Genomic DNA, 15,652 nt, shown 5'->3' on the forward strand with positions numbered 1-15,652 from the left:
ACAAGGAAATTTAATTTATTTTTTACATTCGCTTTCAAAGCATTTCCATAACAAATAATAGCAATAAAAACACCCTCACCAGATCTGGATTTTATGCTATTCTATTCAGGAAGGTTTATAAATGGGTTGTTGCTATTTTGGCAGAGAATGTGTCTCGCTATTTTTTGGTTTCGCTTATTTTTTATATCGTCACGTCAGGGCTAGTCCAGTGAATTTACTGCATAACTAATTTGTTCACTTCATGATGCAGTTATTCAAGTTGTGATATTGAAGTTCAACTTTAAATGATTCAAATTGGGTCTCTAGCGACACATATGTCTGCTCATTGAACACTCTTCAACCAACAGATGCTTTCACAAAAAAATGACTGCACTGTCAATCATTGCATAACACTGACTAATTAAAGTCAGAGTAGACCAAGAACACGCCTGTAATAAAGATTACAGGCCTGACTAGAAACGTAGAGCCGACTTTCATCTCCATCTCAGTTGAAGAAAGGTTTGTTTTAGAGTGGTTTCTCGTGTCTTAAACTATATTAATGGCAATACTAAAACTAATCTACAGTTGGGCCGTATTTATTCTGAAAGTAGTCAGTAGCTGCATTTACATGTGAAAACTGTCCTCTTCAATGATCAGTGCAGCCTTTTTACTGTAGTTGATAATGACCCAAAGTCATCAACGTCTACAAGGAAGATATATATATTTTGGGGATAAAAAAGTTCTTGGGTCATTTTCCTTGGAAACCATTTTCCAAAGTGGACCTTTCAGTCATTACACTCACAATTTATTCCATGTGGATCTCAGTGGTGCTTTTTGCTCTATGGTCTTCTGCAGTAAGCAAACATTTGGAAAAAACAGCCTGATGCATACAAGCTATGAAAACCACATGGCACCCTGGAACGAGGCAGAAAGCAATCTTTTAATAGCTGTCTGTAATTTATGTACATTATGGGAGTTCCATGTTTCCAAAATTGCTCACTGGCAGCTGGCCAGTGTCCTGGTTTAAACCCTGAACCATGTGGAACCGAGAGTGGGTGAAACTCTACTGCGTCTGTTTGTAAGAGGAAAATTTCAGCAGGAACTTGTTAGAACTGACTCAACACTTGGCTGGTTGTGGACTGTTCCACCACATCTGGTAGACCTTATGTAAGGACATTTAGAAAATGGGTTTTGGGAGCACTTTACTTAAGGTGGTACTGACAAGAAATTAGGTGTCATAAGCATCTTAATAAAAACATGCTTGCTCATGGTAGTTATCTAATCAGAGCTTGAAATAGTGCAGACTGTAAAGGAATGAATCTCCAAACTGAATATTGGCAGAATATCAAAGCTACTTTATTATCAATATTTTTTATAACAAATCAAATGAAATGATGGGAAAGGTTGGTATGAGGATACACACACACACACACACACACACACACACACACACACACACACACACACACACACACACACACACACACACACAGACCTCCCAGTAAGCCTGTATGCAGGAGTGTGTGGGACTTAATTCCCTTTGACGCTTGAATAAAAGCTTCCTAAATGTGAACAGTGTATAGATGGGTGTCATGATGTGTCATAGGGTGTCATGTTCCATCAGAGTCACTATTCCACAGTTTCTACTCCTGTATCAAGGTGGTGAAAATGACGGAATCCTCGAATGAAGCGTGCGGTTGTGATTTTCAGAATAAATCAAAATTGACAAGTTTATCAGCATTACCATGTAACCCGGAGAACCCCGCTGTGAGATAATAACAATGCAAAATATCTGAAACATATTGGTATCATTATCATTTCGGAAACCGCTTTCGTACAAGACGTCCGTGGAGTGAAGTGCTTTTATTTTGAAAGGATTTGATTTCCGTTACGTTGCCAGCTGACTGTGTGCAGCTTGACGCAGTGAGGACCACAGCATCCAAAGGCCGCACACAGCACAGGTGAGTCAACACACGTTTTACTATTAAACACATGTTTTCATATTGAACCGACGTCTGACTTCATGTGGAGACTCACATGTGCTGTTAGTGTGTGTGTGTGTGTGTGTGAGGGAATGAATGAATGAACCATGATATCCTAACGTGTTTGCTGCGAGTACGACGGCGATGATGATGATGAGGATGATGATGATGATGATGATGAAGATGATGATAATCTGACAATTCGCAAATGACAATAATGACATATGTGTTATTCGAATGAACCGGGTCGATTCCGTTCAGATATATCGCTCAGATCGTGACAGCCTGTTCGCACCATCACCGGATCAGCGGCTCGGTGTTGGTGTATAGCGGAGAAAACATCCGGACATTAGATTTATTGCTGTGAGTATAGTAATACAATATAATGATTTGATCATAATATAATATGTATCGTATATGGTGGTGGGTCCTTCATGAAGCTGGAGTGCGTGAGAGGAGGCGAGCGATGCTGACAGAGCTGCAGGCCGAGCAGCATCATGGCGTCCTTGAGCCGTGAAGGGCAGAGATGCAGCATCAGCAGGAGGAGGAGGGGGAGGAGGGGGGAGGGGAGGAGGACGAGCAGGAGGAAGAGAAGGAGGAAGAGCAGCGGGAAGAGGGGGAAGAAGAGGAGGAAGAGCAGGAGGAAGAGACGGAGGAAGGGAAGAAGGAAAAGCAGGGGAAGAAGAGGAGGAAGAGCAGGAGGAAAAGGGGCAGGGAGGGGAAAGGGAGAAGAGGAGGAGGAGGAGGAGGAGGAGGGGGGAAAGGGAGAAGAGGAGGATGATGAGGAGGGATGCTGCCACACCAGGAATTATCTGCTCTTCAGGCCTGTGCTGATCTGGGGCTTTGAATACGTTGTTTTTATATTTTTGACATCGATGAGTGTATTTTTGTCATAAGTAAACATAATAATCATAGTCATAATCATGGTTAAGGAGGAAGAGTGAGTTGACCAGAAGGTCGGTGGTTTGATCCCTCTAAGTCGTCTGCATCCCTTGGGCAAGACACCGAATCGCCAAAGTTCCACTGATGGCTCTGCTGGCAGTGTGTGGTGTGTGACAGAAAAAGCGCTGCAGGAAGTAATGCTGTTTGAATGTTTGTGACTGGGTGAATGACTTGCAGTGTAAAGCGCTTTGAGTTGTCGTTAAGTCTAGAAAGGCGCTACAGTCCATTTACAATTTCATCACACAGCAATCATCATGAGCAGTGAATGGATATTAACCTTACATCAACCTTTGTTACCATGTAACTGTACTGTACAGTGGGTTAGGGTTAGAACAGGGTTAGGGTTAGGGTTAGGGGGTGCTATCCCTGTTGTACAGGGATAGAACAATCAAGGCTGTATTAACTTGTTGGTAGGGTCATCAAGTTTATTAGAGATGATTTGATTTAAATGATTTTTCAAAGGTCATTTGATCACTTTAAAATATTGTTATTATTTGGCCCCCTTGCAACAAAGCTTAACACAATGGATAAACCACATTCCTTTGTAGCCAGTCAGTTTTTCTCAAGTAGACATTTGAGTAGACATCTGATAAAAGAGAACATTTTATGTCAGGAATTTATATGCTAAGGAAAATCCATATCCTGGATTTAATCAATACTTTTCAGACAATTTGCAATAATTGAGTTTCAAGCACACTGGGTGAAAAACAAAAAGAGTAAACAAGGGGGTTTGAGGCCTGTGTGGGTCTTAGACACTGACATGTTATGCACAAAATATTCATCTGTGAGTTAAGAAAATAATTGGTAGATTGATAATTCACCATCGACTAAAGTCAACACTATATCGTACAGTGTAGTGGAACATAATAGTGTGGAATGCAATTATGATACTTCTCCTTTGTTGTGTTGCACTGACCTAAACAATATAGTGTAGAATACTATAGTATAGTACAATAGTTGAGTACATTATGATATGGTATAATAGAATAGAATAGTAATATCGTATTGTGTAGTAGATTACAGTATTGAATAGTAAAGTATAGTAGTTAAGTTATAGAGTAGTAGTAATATTGTATATGAAATAGTATAGCTAACTATATTATTGAAAGCATCATATAGAATATTACAACATAATATAGTGTATCAGTGTAGTATAAAAGCTTATATTATTATAGTATAGTATAGAGGAGTAGAGAAAATAAGCATAGTAGTACCGTGGAGTATAGTAAGGTGTAATATAGTGGTGTATTATAGAAGAATTTCATAGTGTAGTATAGTTCAGAAGAGTATAGTATAGCATAGCAATTTTTATACAGTAAAGTATATTGTGTTGTACAGTTCTGCAATCAACAGTAAGGTACAGAACATCACAGTACATCTCTAATTGATATTAAAGACTTCTAATAGTTCCTGTTTATGTATGTCCCCGCCCTGTGTGCAGCATTTGTTCATTCTAGCTGAGGTGGAGTGTTGTGGTCATCATGGGGGAACTGTTCAGGAGCGAGGAGATGACCCTGGCCCAGCTCTTTCTCCAGTCAGAGGCCGCCTACTGCTGTGTCAGTGAGCTGGGAGAACTGGGCATGGTCCAGTTTAGAGATGTAAGTACAAATGTTCTCAAGTTATGATCTTGTCTGAAGGAAGAAATAATCTACATCGAAGCCGGTGAATGAAGTGAGAGGTCAGACAGGACATGTGGCTGACATTTGACATCACACATGTGATAATTCATGTATTTAAACTAGTTTAGAGTTCATTTCCTGGGTCACTTATGTGGTTTAACCAAATATCTTGACAGTTATTGTGCCAAACTATTTTTTTCTTGTCTCTTTCCACCGGCAGCTGAACCCAGATGTAAACGTGTTCCAGCGCAAGTTTGTGAATGAAGTGAGGAGGTGTGAGGAGATGGACAGGAAACTGAGTAAGTAATGAGACATATGAACCATCAGGCCCAAGCATAGACACAGTGCAGCTCCATGTTCAACTGTATGATCCCCTCTTCCTCCTCCTGTCAGATGAAAACCACATAAATTTGGTTCAGATATTTTGTTTATGTTTGTCTCAAGTGAGTGTTTACAATCGAGTCAGTTACTCTTATTTATTTTTTCATCAGCCTCTCTGGGAAAATGTGTTATTTTGCTGAAACATGAATTGTTTCTGGTGAACAGGGTTTGTGGAGAAGGAGATCAAGAAGGCCCTCATCCCGACTGTGGACACTGGAGAAAATCCAGAGGTTCCTTTTCCCAGGGACATGATCGATCTTGAGGTAAACAATCACCATGTTCAGTCCAGGCCTTAGTTGTTCCACAAATTTAGAAGCCTAAAGCACATCCATACAAAATGTATCATAATGCTCATTGTGAATCTCTAACAGTGAGTGTCTGTTGTTTGTTATTGGCAGGCCACCTTCGAGAAGCTGGAGAATGAACTGAAGGAGATCAACACCAACCAGGAAGCCCTGAAGAAGAACTTCCTGGAGCTGACGGAGCTCAAACACATCCTTCGTCGAACACAGCAGTTCTTTGATGAGGTTTGCCTCTCTCTCTCTCACACACACACACACACACACACACACACACACACACACACACACTGCACCATATGACCAGAAGTTCATAAAATGATGCAGTTGATGTTCTTTTATATGCATTTATATGTCCCCACCATCAGTGAGCCTGGTTAATTGAAAGTTGTATTCAGTTTTATTATTAGTTTAATATTACAGAACAGTACCACAAGCATTTAGTCAGGATACACTATATAAATATACAGTATATGCTTTAGTAAATGAGGCCTTTCTGATCTGTCTTTGACAGATGGAGGATCCCAACCTGCTGGAGGAGTCCTCATCTCTGATGGAGGGCAGTGAGGGGGGTCGCGGGGCCCCGCTCAGACTGGGGTAAAGCATGAGGGCTGCATCGTATTCTTTAACAAACACAATTTATTGTTTTGGCAAATATTAACTCACATGAATGGCAACACATACAAGTTAACTGTATTTTGACTGAAGTCATCAGTAAACATGTCCTTGACTTAAATCACGTGATGGTTTTTGTTGATTGGATGAAAGATTTGTCCAGTTTACTTAATTGAATTATTGTCCCTCAGCAGACTATCAGATTACAATGATTAGAGCAACCAAATAATCACATCAAACTCTACACATCCAAAGTATTTGAATACTTTGTCAGAAATGCAGTTGTTTTTCTGTAATGTCAAGTAGCTTGTTCTTAACACAATTACAGTGACTTATCATCTCAGATATTTTTTGTGGAACAAAACCTGTCAATCAGGTATTCAGCTGATTTATGGGGACAGCCCTGGAGGCTAAGTGACAAATGAAATTTAATAGAAATCTTTTGCACACATGATATAAATGTAATTCCAGACCTCTGGGCTCTGTAAGTGAGCCGTGGCTGAGTTTGGGGTTATAATCTGGCTGTCAAGTATCATCAAGTATCCATTTAGGCCATTTAGCTAGCAAGGACTAAATAATAAAAAAATTAAAATGTAATTATAAATATAATATAAGTAGTGTACTCACTTTTGCATGTACTTTGTACAGGTTTGTGGCTGGAGTGATCAGCAGAGAGAGGATTCCCACCTTTGAGAGGATGCTGTGGAGGGTGTGTCGTGGTAATGTCTTCTTAAGGAAGGCAGAGATTGAGGACCCCCTGGAGGACCCAGCCACGGTCAGCATACAAAACAAAAAAAACATAGAGGAGTAAAGAGAGTAGAAATATTGCACCATGGTCCTTGTACAAAAGTACAAGGTAGCAAACACTAATGTAGGAAATTGTCTACCTTGAATACTTGCATATTGAAATCAAACACATACTGTACCACAACATTTTCTAAGACATTTTCTTTCCAACAGGGAGACCAAGTCCACAAATCGGTGTTCATCATCTTTTTCCAAGGTGACCAGCTGAAGAACAGGGTGAAGAAGATCTGTGAGGGGTGGGTGTCACATTCTGTCTTCCTGCCTTTACTTCACACTATTTTAGGATTAAAGTAAAGCCCTTGAGTCACCTCCTAGATTCTGCCACAGGAGGAGCAGAGGTCAACAGACAGAGGTCTACTATAAGATCAATTGTTATAACATCCGAGGGCCATACTGAATTATTGAACACATATATTGCACTAACCTCTCTGATGGGGTGGCTGGAACTGCTTCCCTCTGGTGTCAGATGGTAATGATGATGATACCGGCATCTAGTGTTTGTAGAAGTTAATTTAATGTCGTAAGTTGTCTAGGCACATCAGCTGGTTCCACATTTACAGCTTAATAAATATGTAATTTTCTTTACTTTTTATGCCCTGAATCCTTTCGCCAGTTTATGTGATGCACAGTGTGTTGTGTGTGAGCTACACTTTTTGTTGCTGTATTTGCAGCAGTTAGACACAGCAGTGTTTATGACAGCCTCATAGTGTGTGTTGGCAAAAAGCAAGAGAGCTGCTTGATGTTATGATGTTGTTGATGGTATATTCAGTGCCTACATTAAAAGTTAGCATGTGAAATGAAATTGTGGTCTGAAAATTATATAGTTACTCCTTTTCCACCAAGGCAGTCCCAAGGCCGGTGCCTAAACTCGAAAAAAAAGTTCTTTGTATTTCGACTGCCAAACAACTGGCTCTCGGACAGAAAAATTGGTTTCAGGGTTTAACCAACTCTTTGGCCTAGAAGTAAGAACTGTTTAAATTGATGAACTGTCAGCGCAAGAGAGAGAGAGAGAAAGAGAAGAGAGCGAGTAGAGTCAGGATGGACTGAATGAATGAATGAATATCAATCAAATAATCAATCAAATTTAATTTTTATAGACCATATTCACAAATCACAGTTTGTGTCATAGGACTTAACAAGGTGTGACATCCTCTGCCCTTAACCCTCAACAAGAGTAAGGAAAAACTACCATATAAATATGTAATTCAATATAATCGGCAAAAAAAACAGCGATGGACTCAGCCAATCACTGATAGATGATATAATCGTCCAATTGCCCAACCCTGGCTTGCACAGTACAAGTACAAGTGTTGCGAAATCCTAGACGTAGACAGTGATGGTGACATAATGAAGTGGCTCTATAAGGCGGCTCTAGCCCATGGAAAAGCAAACTGGTTCTTAAAGTTTCGTCCAAACCAGCACAAGCACTCTGTTCACTTTGGTGGAAAGAGCGACATTCAGCACTGTCTGGGTGTGCTTGCTGGACTGTCGTATCACAGTGCAGGAGTAGACACGACACATTTCTAACAGAAAGCCTGTGTGGGGAGAATGTAGTTGACACATGCTTGACTCTGTTGGCTGGCATTATATTTCCAGGTTCCGTGCCTCTCTCTACCCATGTCCAGAGACCCCACAGGAGAGGAAGGAGATGCTGGCTGGAGTCAATAGCCGAATTGACGACCTCCAGATGGTATGTTTGTCACTGCAATGGAGCTTTACCTCCGCATCAGCATTACTGTATCAAAGTGAGGCCGAGTGTGACATCAGAAGAGGGGCGGGAATCACATACATAGATTAAAAAGTGAAAAAATGAAAACAAAGTCGGGTGAGGGTAGTTAACCTTGGAGTAAAGCCTGGTTATTGTTTGAGTCACATTACCATCAGCAGGGCAGTTCACTTTATTAATTTAATATTTCTTTCAAAGCGCCTTTGTAGTCTTTGTAACGCTGCTGTCCACCGAATCAAAATACATTAATTTAACTCTGCACAGCAGGATGTCTGTGTTCAGGCGCCTGCTCAGTTTAGCTGTTTATCTGTGAAAAACCTTTGTCCTGTCTCAAAGTGGTTCCTTAAGTTTTTTCCTTATTAAGCCTGGAAAAAAATCCTTGGTTCTGCTTGACAGCTCTTTCTCCGGCCTGAGAGAGACCACAATAGAGCATCTTACTCAGGTTGACATTTCAAATTGAGTTATGTGTACAAACATGACCTGAGTCTAAGGACAGTTGACATTTCAAATTCAATACAGCTCACACACTGATCCAGAGAGGAGATCCCAATGGTGAAGCCGCATGCGATCAATAGTAAAGAGGTCAAAGATCAGTGCCACCCATCTCTCCTCCCCCCCCCATTTTTCTCTGCTCACCCCAACCGGTCGAGGCAGATGGCCGCCCACACTGAGTCTGGTTCTAGAGGTTCCTTCCAGTTAACGAGGGAGTTTTTTCTGTCCACAGTTGCCGAAGTGCTGCTCATTGTGGGAACTGTTGGGTTTCTCTATAAAAACACTTTTAAGGTCTTGACCTTCTATGTAAAGTGCCTTGAGATAATGTATGTTATGATTTGACGCTATACAAATAAAATTGAAATGACATATCAGCGCATAGTCATAGTCATAGACTTTTGTCTCATTGTGAATCAACATTTTCTCTTGATATGAAAAAATCAAATAGCCATCATTGCACCTTACCTCAGGTCAGCTGTTAGAACTGTCAGGCCTAACACCATCCAAACATCCAGTGTTGACTGAACAGGATCTACAGTCTGAAATACATGATTCTTGCTGTTCTGGGTTTATACCCTCACGGTTAGTGCAGTCATTGTAAGTCGGTTTGGATAAAAGCGTCAGATAAATGATATGTAATGAAATGTAACGAAACAAGTCTGCTCCTGTAGGTGCTGAACCAAACAGAGGACCACCGTCAGCGAGTGCTGCAGGCCGCCTCCAAGACCATGCGGGTGTGGTTCATCAAGGTGAGGAAGATGAAGGCCATCTACCACACGCTCAACCTCTGTAACATCGACGTCACCCAGAAGTGTCTGATCGCTGAGGTGTGGTGTCCCGTCTCAGACCTGGACTCCATCCAGTTTGCTCTGCGCAGAGGGACGGTGAGTTATTTTGGTTGAGTATTTGTTTGTGTGCGTCCCTTATATCTTGTACATTTATTTTGGTGGAACTTTATCCCAGCATCTCTCCGTGGCTCTAAATTTAATCTGTTTAAAAAAACAAAAAAACAAAACCATAATTGGTCTTTGCAAACAGACATTATGTCTGTTATTTGCATATAGAGGAGGTAAGTAAGATCCCATCACAAATGGTAACAGAGGTCACAGATTGAGTCGAGTGACTGGGTAATGTTTTTTTTGTCAAATTCATACACCTACAACATGGACAGTACCAAGCAGTCAAGGCAGATGGGATCTCATACAAAGGCTCGGAACTTGTTTCCCACAGGATTATTTTGAATGTACTCGAGTTAATATCCCCTAATTGACCCCTTGAAAACCGTCTCAGAAGCCTCCATTATATTCTAACCCGAATTATATGCTAATATGGTTTCTTACATTTTTATTTTAGCTAAAGCACATTTGCCCACAATGCTACTATTACATGGTTACACTACCTAAATTGCATGAGCCAGCTTCTCTCTTTGGGTGATAACTAAATGTATAGACGTCTCCCTAGCTTTTATTTTTTTATAACTTGAGACAAGATGTTCAAGATTGCCTTCTTCCAGTTAATGAGGGAATGTTTTCTCTCCACAGTCGCCACAATGCTTCTTCATTGTGTGAATTGTTGGGTTTCTCTGGAATTGTTCAGGTCTGGAATTGAATACGTGATTGATGTGTGAGGCTTCTTTTGGCAGGAGAGGAGTGGCTCCACAGTGCCATCCATCCTCAACCGGATGCAGACCAAGCAGACTCCACCTACATTCAACAAGACCAACAAGTTCACATCAGGCTTCCAGAACATCGTTGATGCCTATGGCATCGGGAACTACCGGGAGATCAATCCAGGTCAAACAGGAGTTTCTTTGTCTGTGTTTGAATTCATTAGTCATCACATTAGTGCATATTTGAATTCCCCCTGTCCCCGTCAACTGGTCAACTGTTAAAAAGCCTTTAAGAAACTCAAAGTACAAAAACCCTCTATCTATATGAAACCAGAGCTTCACTGTGATTAAAAAGCACCAAACTAGAACTGACAAGAAATAATCAGTGCATCAAAAATACATTTGTGCGAGAGCAGCAGAATGGTGAACATAACATGACTCTGTTGTTGTATTGGCGATGGTGTTGTGATAATATACATTATAAATAGTACAATAGCTAAATTTACCATTTGACCAAAATGATCAAATATGGCCGTGTGGCTATATTTGGTTGATCTGTAGAATTTGTGGTCTTCAATTTAAATTGTTATCCGAAGAAAAATATTTTTATACTTTTAAACACAATATTTTTTCTCTCACCTTCCTCACATCCTCATGTATATTGCAGTTCCAATGTTTTCGACAAATGTGATTTCAATCATTTTCTATTAGTACATCATCTATTATATCATTTTCCAAATATTGTGATTATATATTATTGAGTTATACAAGTTGTATACATGTGTCTTTACTACCTTGGCTGTAAAATGCCGGTCAGTTGTATTCCCCAAAAATCTGCACATGAACAGGCTTGACCTTAACTGACAAACACTTAAGTTCCCAGCAGCTTGTCAACTTCAGCATTCATCAGTGATCTGTTTGTCTAATGGCTTCATCCTGTGTGTTGCCTGTTACAGCTCCCTACACCATCATTACCTTCCCTTTCCTGTTTGCGGTGATGTTTGGTGACATGGGTCACGGCGCGCTGATGACCTGCGCTGCCCTCTACCTGGTCATCCGAGAGAGTCGCCTCGTCGCCCAGAAGTGTGACAATGAGGTGCAGTAAAGATGTTAACAATCAATCCAATGATACAAAAGATTCACAGTTCAATCTCACAGTGCACATATTAGAAACATTAAACATGTGAAGTTGCTGTGTGTCTCTGTAGATTTTCAACATGGTGTTTGCTGGTCGCTACATCATCCTCCTGATGGGGCTCTTCTCCATCTACACCGGCATCATTTACAACGACTGCTTCTCCAAGTCACTGAATATGTTTGGCTCTGGTTGGAGCGTCAGGCCCATGTTTGGCCCCAAAGGAGCAAACTGGACGTAAGTCAACCAACTCTGCTTGGACTGATACTGTCTGAGAAGTTCTTTATTCCTGATTACAAACCTCAAGTTAATTTAGTGATATATTAACGGTTTCTTTGACATTTTGGTATCTTAACTTACTTGGAAATATGTAAATTGTTTGAAACCATTATAGATACTACCTAGCTATTCAGTATATACTAAAATACAAATATAATTCAGGTATCGTCATGTTCTGTCATCATACAGCACAACATGTGTCTGACAATCATATGATTGTATGTAGATGTTTCAGGTACTAAAATGTTCTGTTTTCTAAAACGCATATCATGAGAATAATGCACGGCCTCCTGATCTGTCCTAGATTTGAGACCCTGGATGGAAATTCTGTTCTCCAGTTAGACCCTGCTGTTCCTGGTGTGTTCAACGGGCCGTATCCGCTTGGAATCGACCCGGTAAAACCTGCACACTCACTAAAACAACCAAAATGAATAGCTGGCTGTTATTTTCACTCGCGCAAACTGATCCACTGGTTTGTAAGCTTAAAGGATAAGGCTAGAAATATTCAGTATTTTTCTTATTGTGAACTTATCTGTGAAGATTCTTAGTCAGAGGTCATGGTATCTGTAGGATTTGTTCAAAGGCAACTGGACTTGCTAGTTTTTCTTGAAGACGTTTCACCTCTCATCCAAAAGGCCTCTTGAGTGCTGAACTGAAGAAATGTAAAGAGTAAAGAGCCAAACCAGAGTGGCAACAATAGAAAACATAAAGGAACAAATAATGCAGTGGATATATTAGTGCGCTCTTATAGAAACGAGGAGTAAAACGGAACAGATTGCCGTGGTTGGGTCTCAGTTGTGACCCTGTTGTTCGGTCTCTGCAGATCTGGAATGTTGCCACCAACAAGCTGACTTTCCTCAACTCTTTCAAAATGAAGATGTCTGTGGTCCTGGGTGTCATCCACATGCTGTTTGGAGTGTCTCTCAGTCTCTTCAACCACCTGTAAGAGCTACACTCAGGGATAACACTGAATGGTGTGTGTGTGTGTGTGTGTGTGTGTGTGTGTGTGTGTGTGTGTGTGTGTGTGTGTGTGTGTGTGTGTGTGTGTGTGTGTGTGTGCTCCTCTGGCTGACTTGGACAGTTCTCTCTAACTCTACCACATGCATATGACCTGCCGGTTAAGAAGAAAACCAGAAAAGTAAAACTCCATAGTAAAGGCCACACTCTCCAACACCGCTCCATCACCAACAAGCAGAGTTCCTGTCATGTTATATTTGGACTTACTTTGACACTTAAGCCGCTTTCAGACATAAACTGAACTCCAGATTTTCTCCCCATTTTCTCCAGTGGACGTTTATGTGTGAATGCAAATGTCTGAGTGAGAGCCTCTGGAGTGGGTGATGACACTTCTAACATGTGACAGATGCAAAAATGAAATAAAAAGCAGGAGACCCCTGTGACTCGTCTCTGTGACAGGGTGTATTTTTAGCTGTCAACCAGATAAACGCAACACAACGTAGAATTTAACAATGTGGAAAAGCGAGGTGCACGCAGATAAGCCTGTGTTGTGCCTGAACAAAGCGCTTTGCCACACATCTATCTATCTACATACACACGCATGAAAGGGAGAAAACGAGAGAGGAAAAGGAGGAGGACAAAAACACAAAGGGAGCGTGTAACAGATGTGTTTTGTCTGTGTGATGTGTTTAATGTCTTCACTGCTCTTACAGGTACTTCAAGAAGCCACTGAACATCTTTCTGGGGTTCATCCCAGAGATCGTCTTCATGTTCAGTCTGTTTGGATACCTTGCCCTGTTGGTCTTCTACAAGTGGACGGCATATGACGCCTTTACTTCCAAGGATGCTCCCAGCCTGCTCATCCACTTCATCAACATGTGTCTCTTTAACTACAATGACCCTACCAACAAGCCCCTGTACAGGGGACAGGTGCTCCCTTCCTCATCCACCCCTCTGCTTCTCCCAGCTTCCTGTCTCTCCTTCTCACACTAACATGGTTGAACACTGGTAGAGAGGTGCAGAGTAGCTCATAGGAAACAAGTCCACAAAAAGACAAGGCGCGATCACAGAACAGCAGCGTTGATTTGGCAGGGAGTTTGTGAATCGATACTTCTTTCTGTAGAAGTAATTCTCACTCACGTGCTTTTTCTCAGGCTAGTGAAAGAACAGTCTTTCAAATTACTGTAGTAGCCTTTATTCTGCTAGCGAGATCTACAGTTCCGCCACAAAACATTGGGACAGTAGTGTGGTTTTCATTGTTTTAGCTCTACTACAGCACATTGGATGTAAGTTTCGAAACACTTTAGTGCCAAAGGGAAACGTTATCAAGGAACTTGCATAGCTATGTTTTTACCAATCTACCTATCAAGCTCACCAGATGACAGTATGGGTGGTGATGGCAAAATTATATACATTTTTTCATCATGCTGTAGATTCAAACACGGTTACAAGTAGCCTAACCTCTTCATATCTAACATTATATATTTTTTTTTTTTCCAAACCAACCACTCATCCTTAAATCCTTATGTATTGTAAAAGCCAAATATACTCAGACAATGCTGAAAATTATGCTTTATTGCAAGCACTTTTAAATTTGGTTTTACCAGAAAAGGGTCTTCTTAGCTCTTATTGGGAACTAAAAGAAATGCCCCAAAAATGCAAACTGGTTAACGTCCCTATCTCCAAGCAGGACTACATCTCACTTAGCCCTGTGTCTCATCCATGTGACGTTAAATAGGGCCGTTGGTTCCTGTTTCCTGAATGCCATTTTCATCCACAACGATACTTTTTAGGTACTGTTTAGGTCGTTGATATGCTCATCACTTCTGCCTGTTAGGCTTGTGATTAACAAACTCCCTGCTGTGCCTATTTGTGAAATGAGCTGCCTGTTCTTGATTTGATTGGTTAGATGGAGAGACTTGTTTCTGTACTGTAATTTTAAGGTTTCTCTAATATCAAGGGAATATTATTTTCTTTGTTTGAAGAAGCCATTGGGAAGGAGAGCAGAATGTGAAAGTCAGCCATAGGGAGGTTTATCCCAGAGGTTCACATCCGCTCAGTCCTGCTAACAATATATCGGCGCTGCTGTAGCTAGTATTCATTTCCTCCTCATTTGTGAGATGAAGTTGTAGATGGAAATCGCCAGGAACTGCGACATCTGCTACATGTGTTACATATCAGCACATTACAATTAACTGTGACAAGAACCTTTACTGTAAGAAAGCAGAGTATAACAGTTCCGTGGTGTGTCTGTACTACCAGTGAGAGGGAGGAGGGACTCAGGCCTGGTTTAGGATTCTTCTGATCACTGCTGCACATCACCAACACCTTGTTAACCTCTCTCTGTTTAAATCTGTAGATGGGGATCCAGATTTTGTTGGTGCTGATTGCCCTTGCATGTGTACCCTGTATGCTGATTGTGAAAACAATGGTGCTTCGGCGTCAGCACCTATGGAAAAAGCACCTGGTATGTGGATCTGACCCCCCCCCCCATGACCTTAATGCCACCTTTGATGAGTAACAATTATAACCTTTGATATAACCCTTTTTCCCTATTCTGCCATTCATTTCAATGCATATCGTATCGTGTAATGTGGTTGGTTGTGTTGCCATGACAACTGCTTAAAGCCTGCCTTAGAAAAAAAATATGTTTCGAAAGGAAATTTGCAACTGAACAGACTGAGGCACCCTTACAGTGTGTGATCGGCCATTTTAGTCTTTATTCTTGGCAAGTTTCTGTCCAAATGCTATGTATCCAACAAAAACCTGTTGCTTGAATTTAACCATGGAATGTGAAATATAGCACCCTGGGGCTGCTCCTTGTTGTGTA

General features: G+C 41.0%; 1 protein-coding gene across 2 annotated transcripts in view; it reads left to right on the forward strand.

The window, feature by feature from the left end:
• Window positions 1-1,840: 1,840 nt before the first annotated feature.
• The window catches only part of atp6v0a1b (ATPase H+ transporting V0 subunit a1b), a 28,850-nt gene continuing 15,038 nt past the window's right edge, over window positions 1,841-15,652 (forward strand). For both annotated transcript variants that reach the window (XM_035146560.2, XM_035146561.2), the window contains exons 1-17: window positions 1,841-1,940; window positions 4,345-4,501; window positions 4,743-4,821; window positions 5,069-5,166; window positions 5,302-5,430; window positions 5,717-5,799; window positions 6,466-6,592; window positions 6,778-6,860; window positions 8,221-8,314; window positions 9,514-9,726; window positions 10,485-10,635; window positions 11,408-11,547; window positions 11,660-11,823; window positions 12,170-12,260; window positions 12,689-12,807; window positions 13,536-13,752; window positions 15,182-15,289. In XM_035146560.2, the coding sequence (XP_035002451.1) occupies window positions 4,385-4,501; window positions 4,743-4,821; window positions 5,069-5,166; window positions 5,302-5,430; window positions 5,717-5,799; window positions 6,466-6,592; window positions 6,778-6,860; window positions 8,221-8,314; window positions 9,514-9,726; window positions 10,485-10,635; window positions 11,408-11,547; window positions 11,660-11,823; window positions 12,170-12,260; window positions 12,689-12,807; window positions 13,536-13,752; window positions 15,182-15,289 (2,013 nt within the window). In that variant the 5' untranslated portion in view covers window positions 1,841-1,940; window positions 4,345-4,384. The remainder of the gene's footprint in view (window positions 1,941-4,344; window positions 4,502-4,742; window positions 4,822-5,068; window positions 5,167-5,301; window positions 5,431-5,716; window positions 5,800-6,465; window positions 6,593-6,777; window positions 6,861-8,220; window positions 8,315-9,513; window positions 9,727-10,484; window positions 10,636-11,407; window positions 11,548-11,659; window positions 11,824-12,169; window positions 12,261-12,688; window positions 12,808-13,535; window positions 13,753-15,181; window positions 15,290-15,652) is intronic.

The sequence above is a fragment of the Hippoglossus stenolepis genome, chromosome 21, assembly GCF_022539355.2.
Source record: "Hippoglossus stenolepis isolate QCI-W04-F060 chromosome 21, HSTE1.2, whole genome shotgun sequence".
In the NCBI taxonomy this organism is placed as follows: Eukaryota; Metazoa; Chordata; class Actinopteri; order Pleuronectiformes; family Pleuronectidae; genus Hippoglossus; species Hippoglossus stenolepis.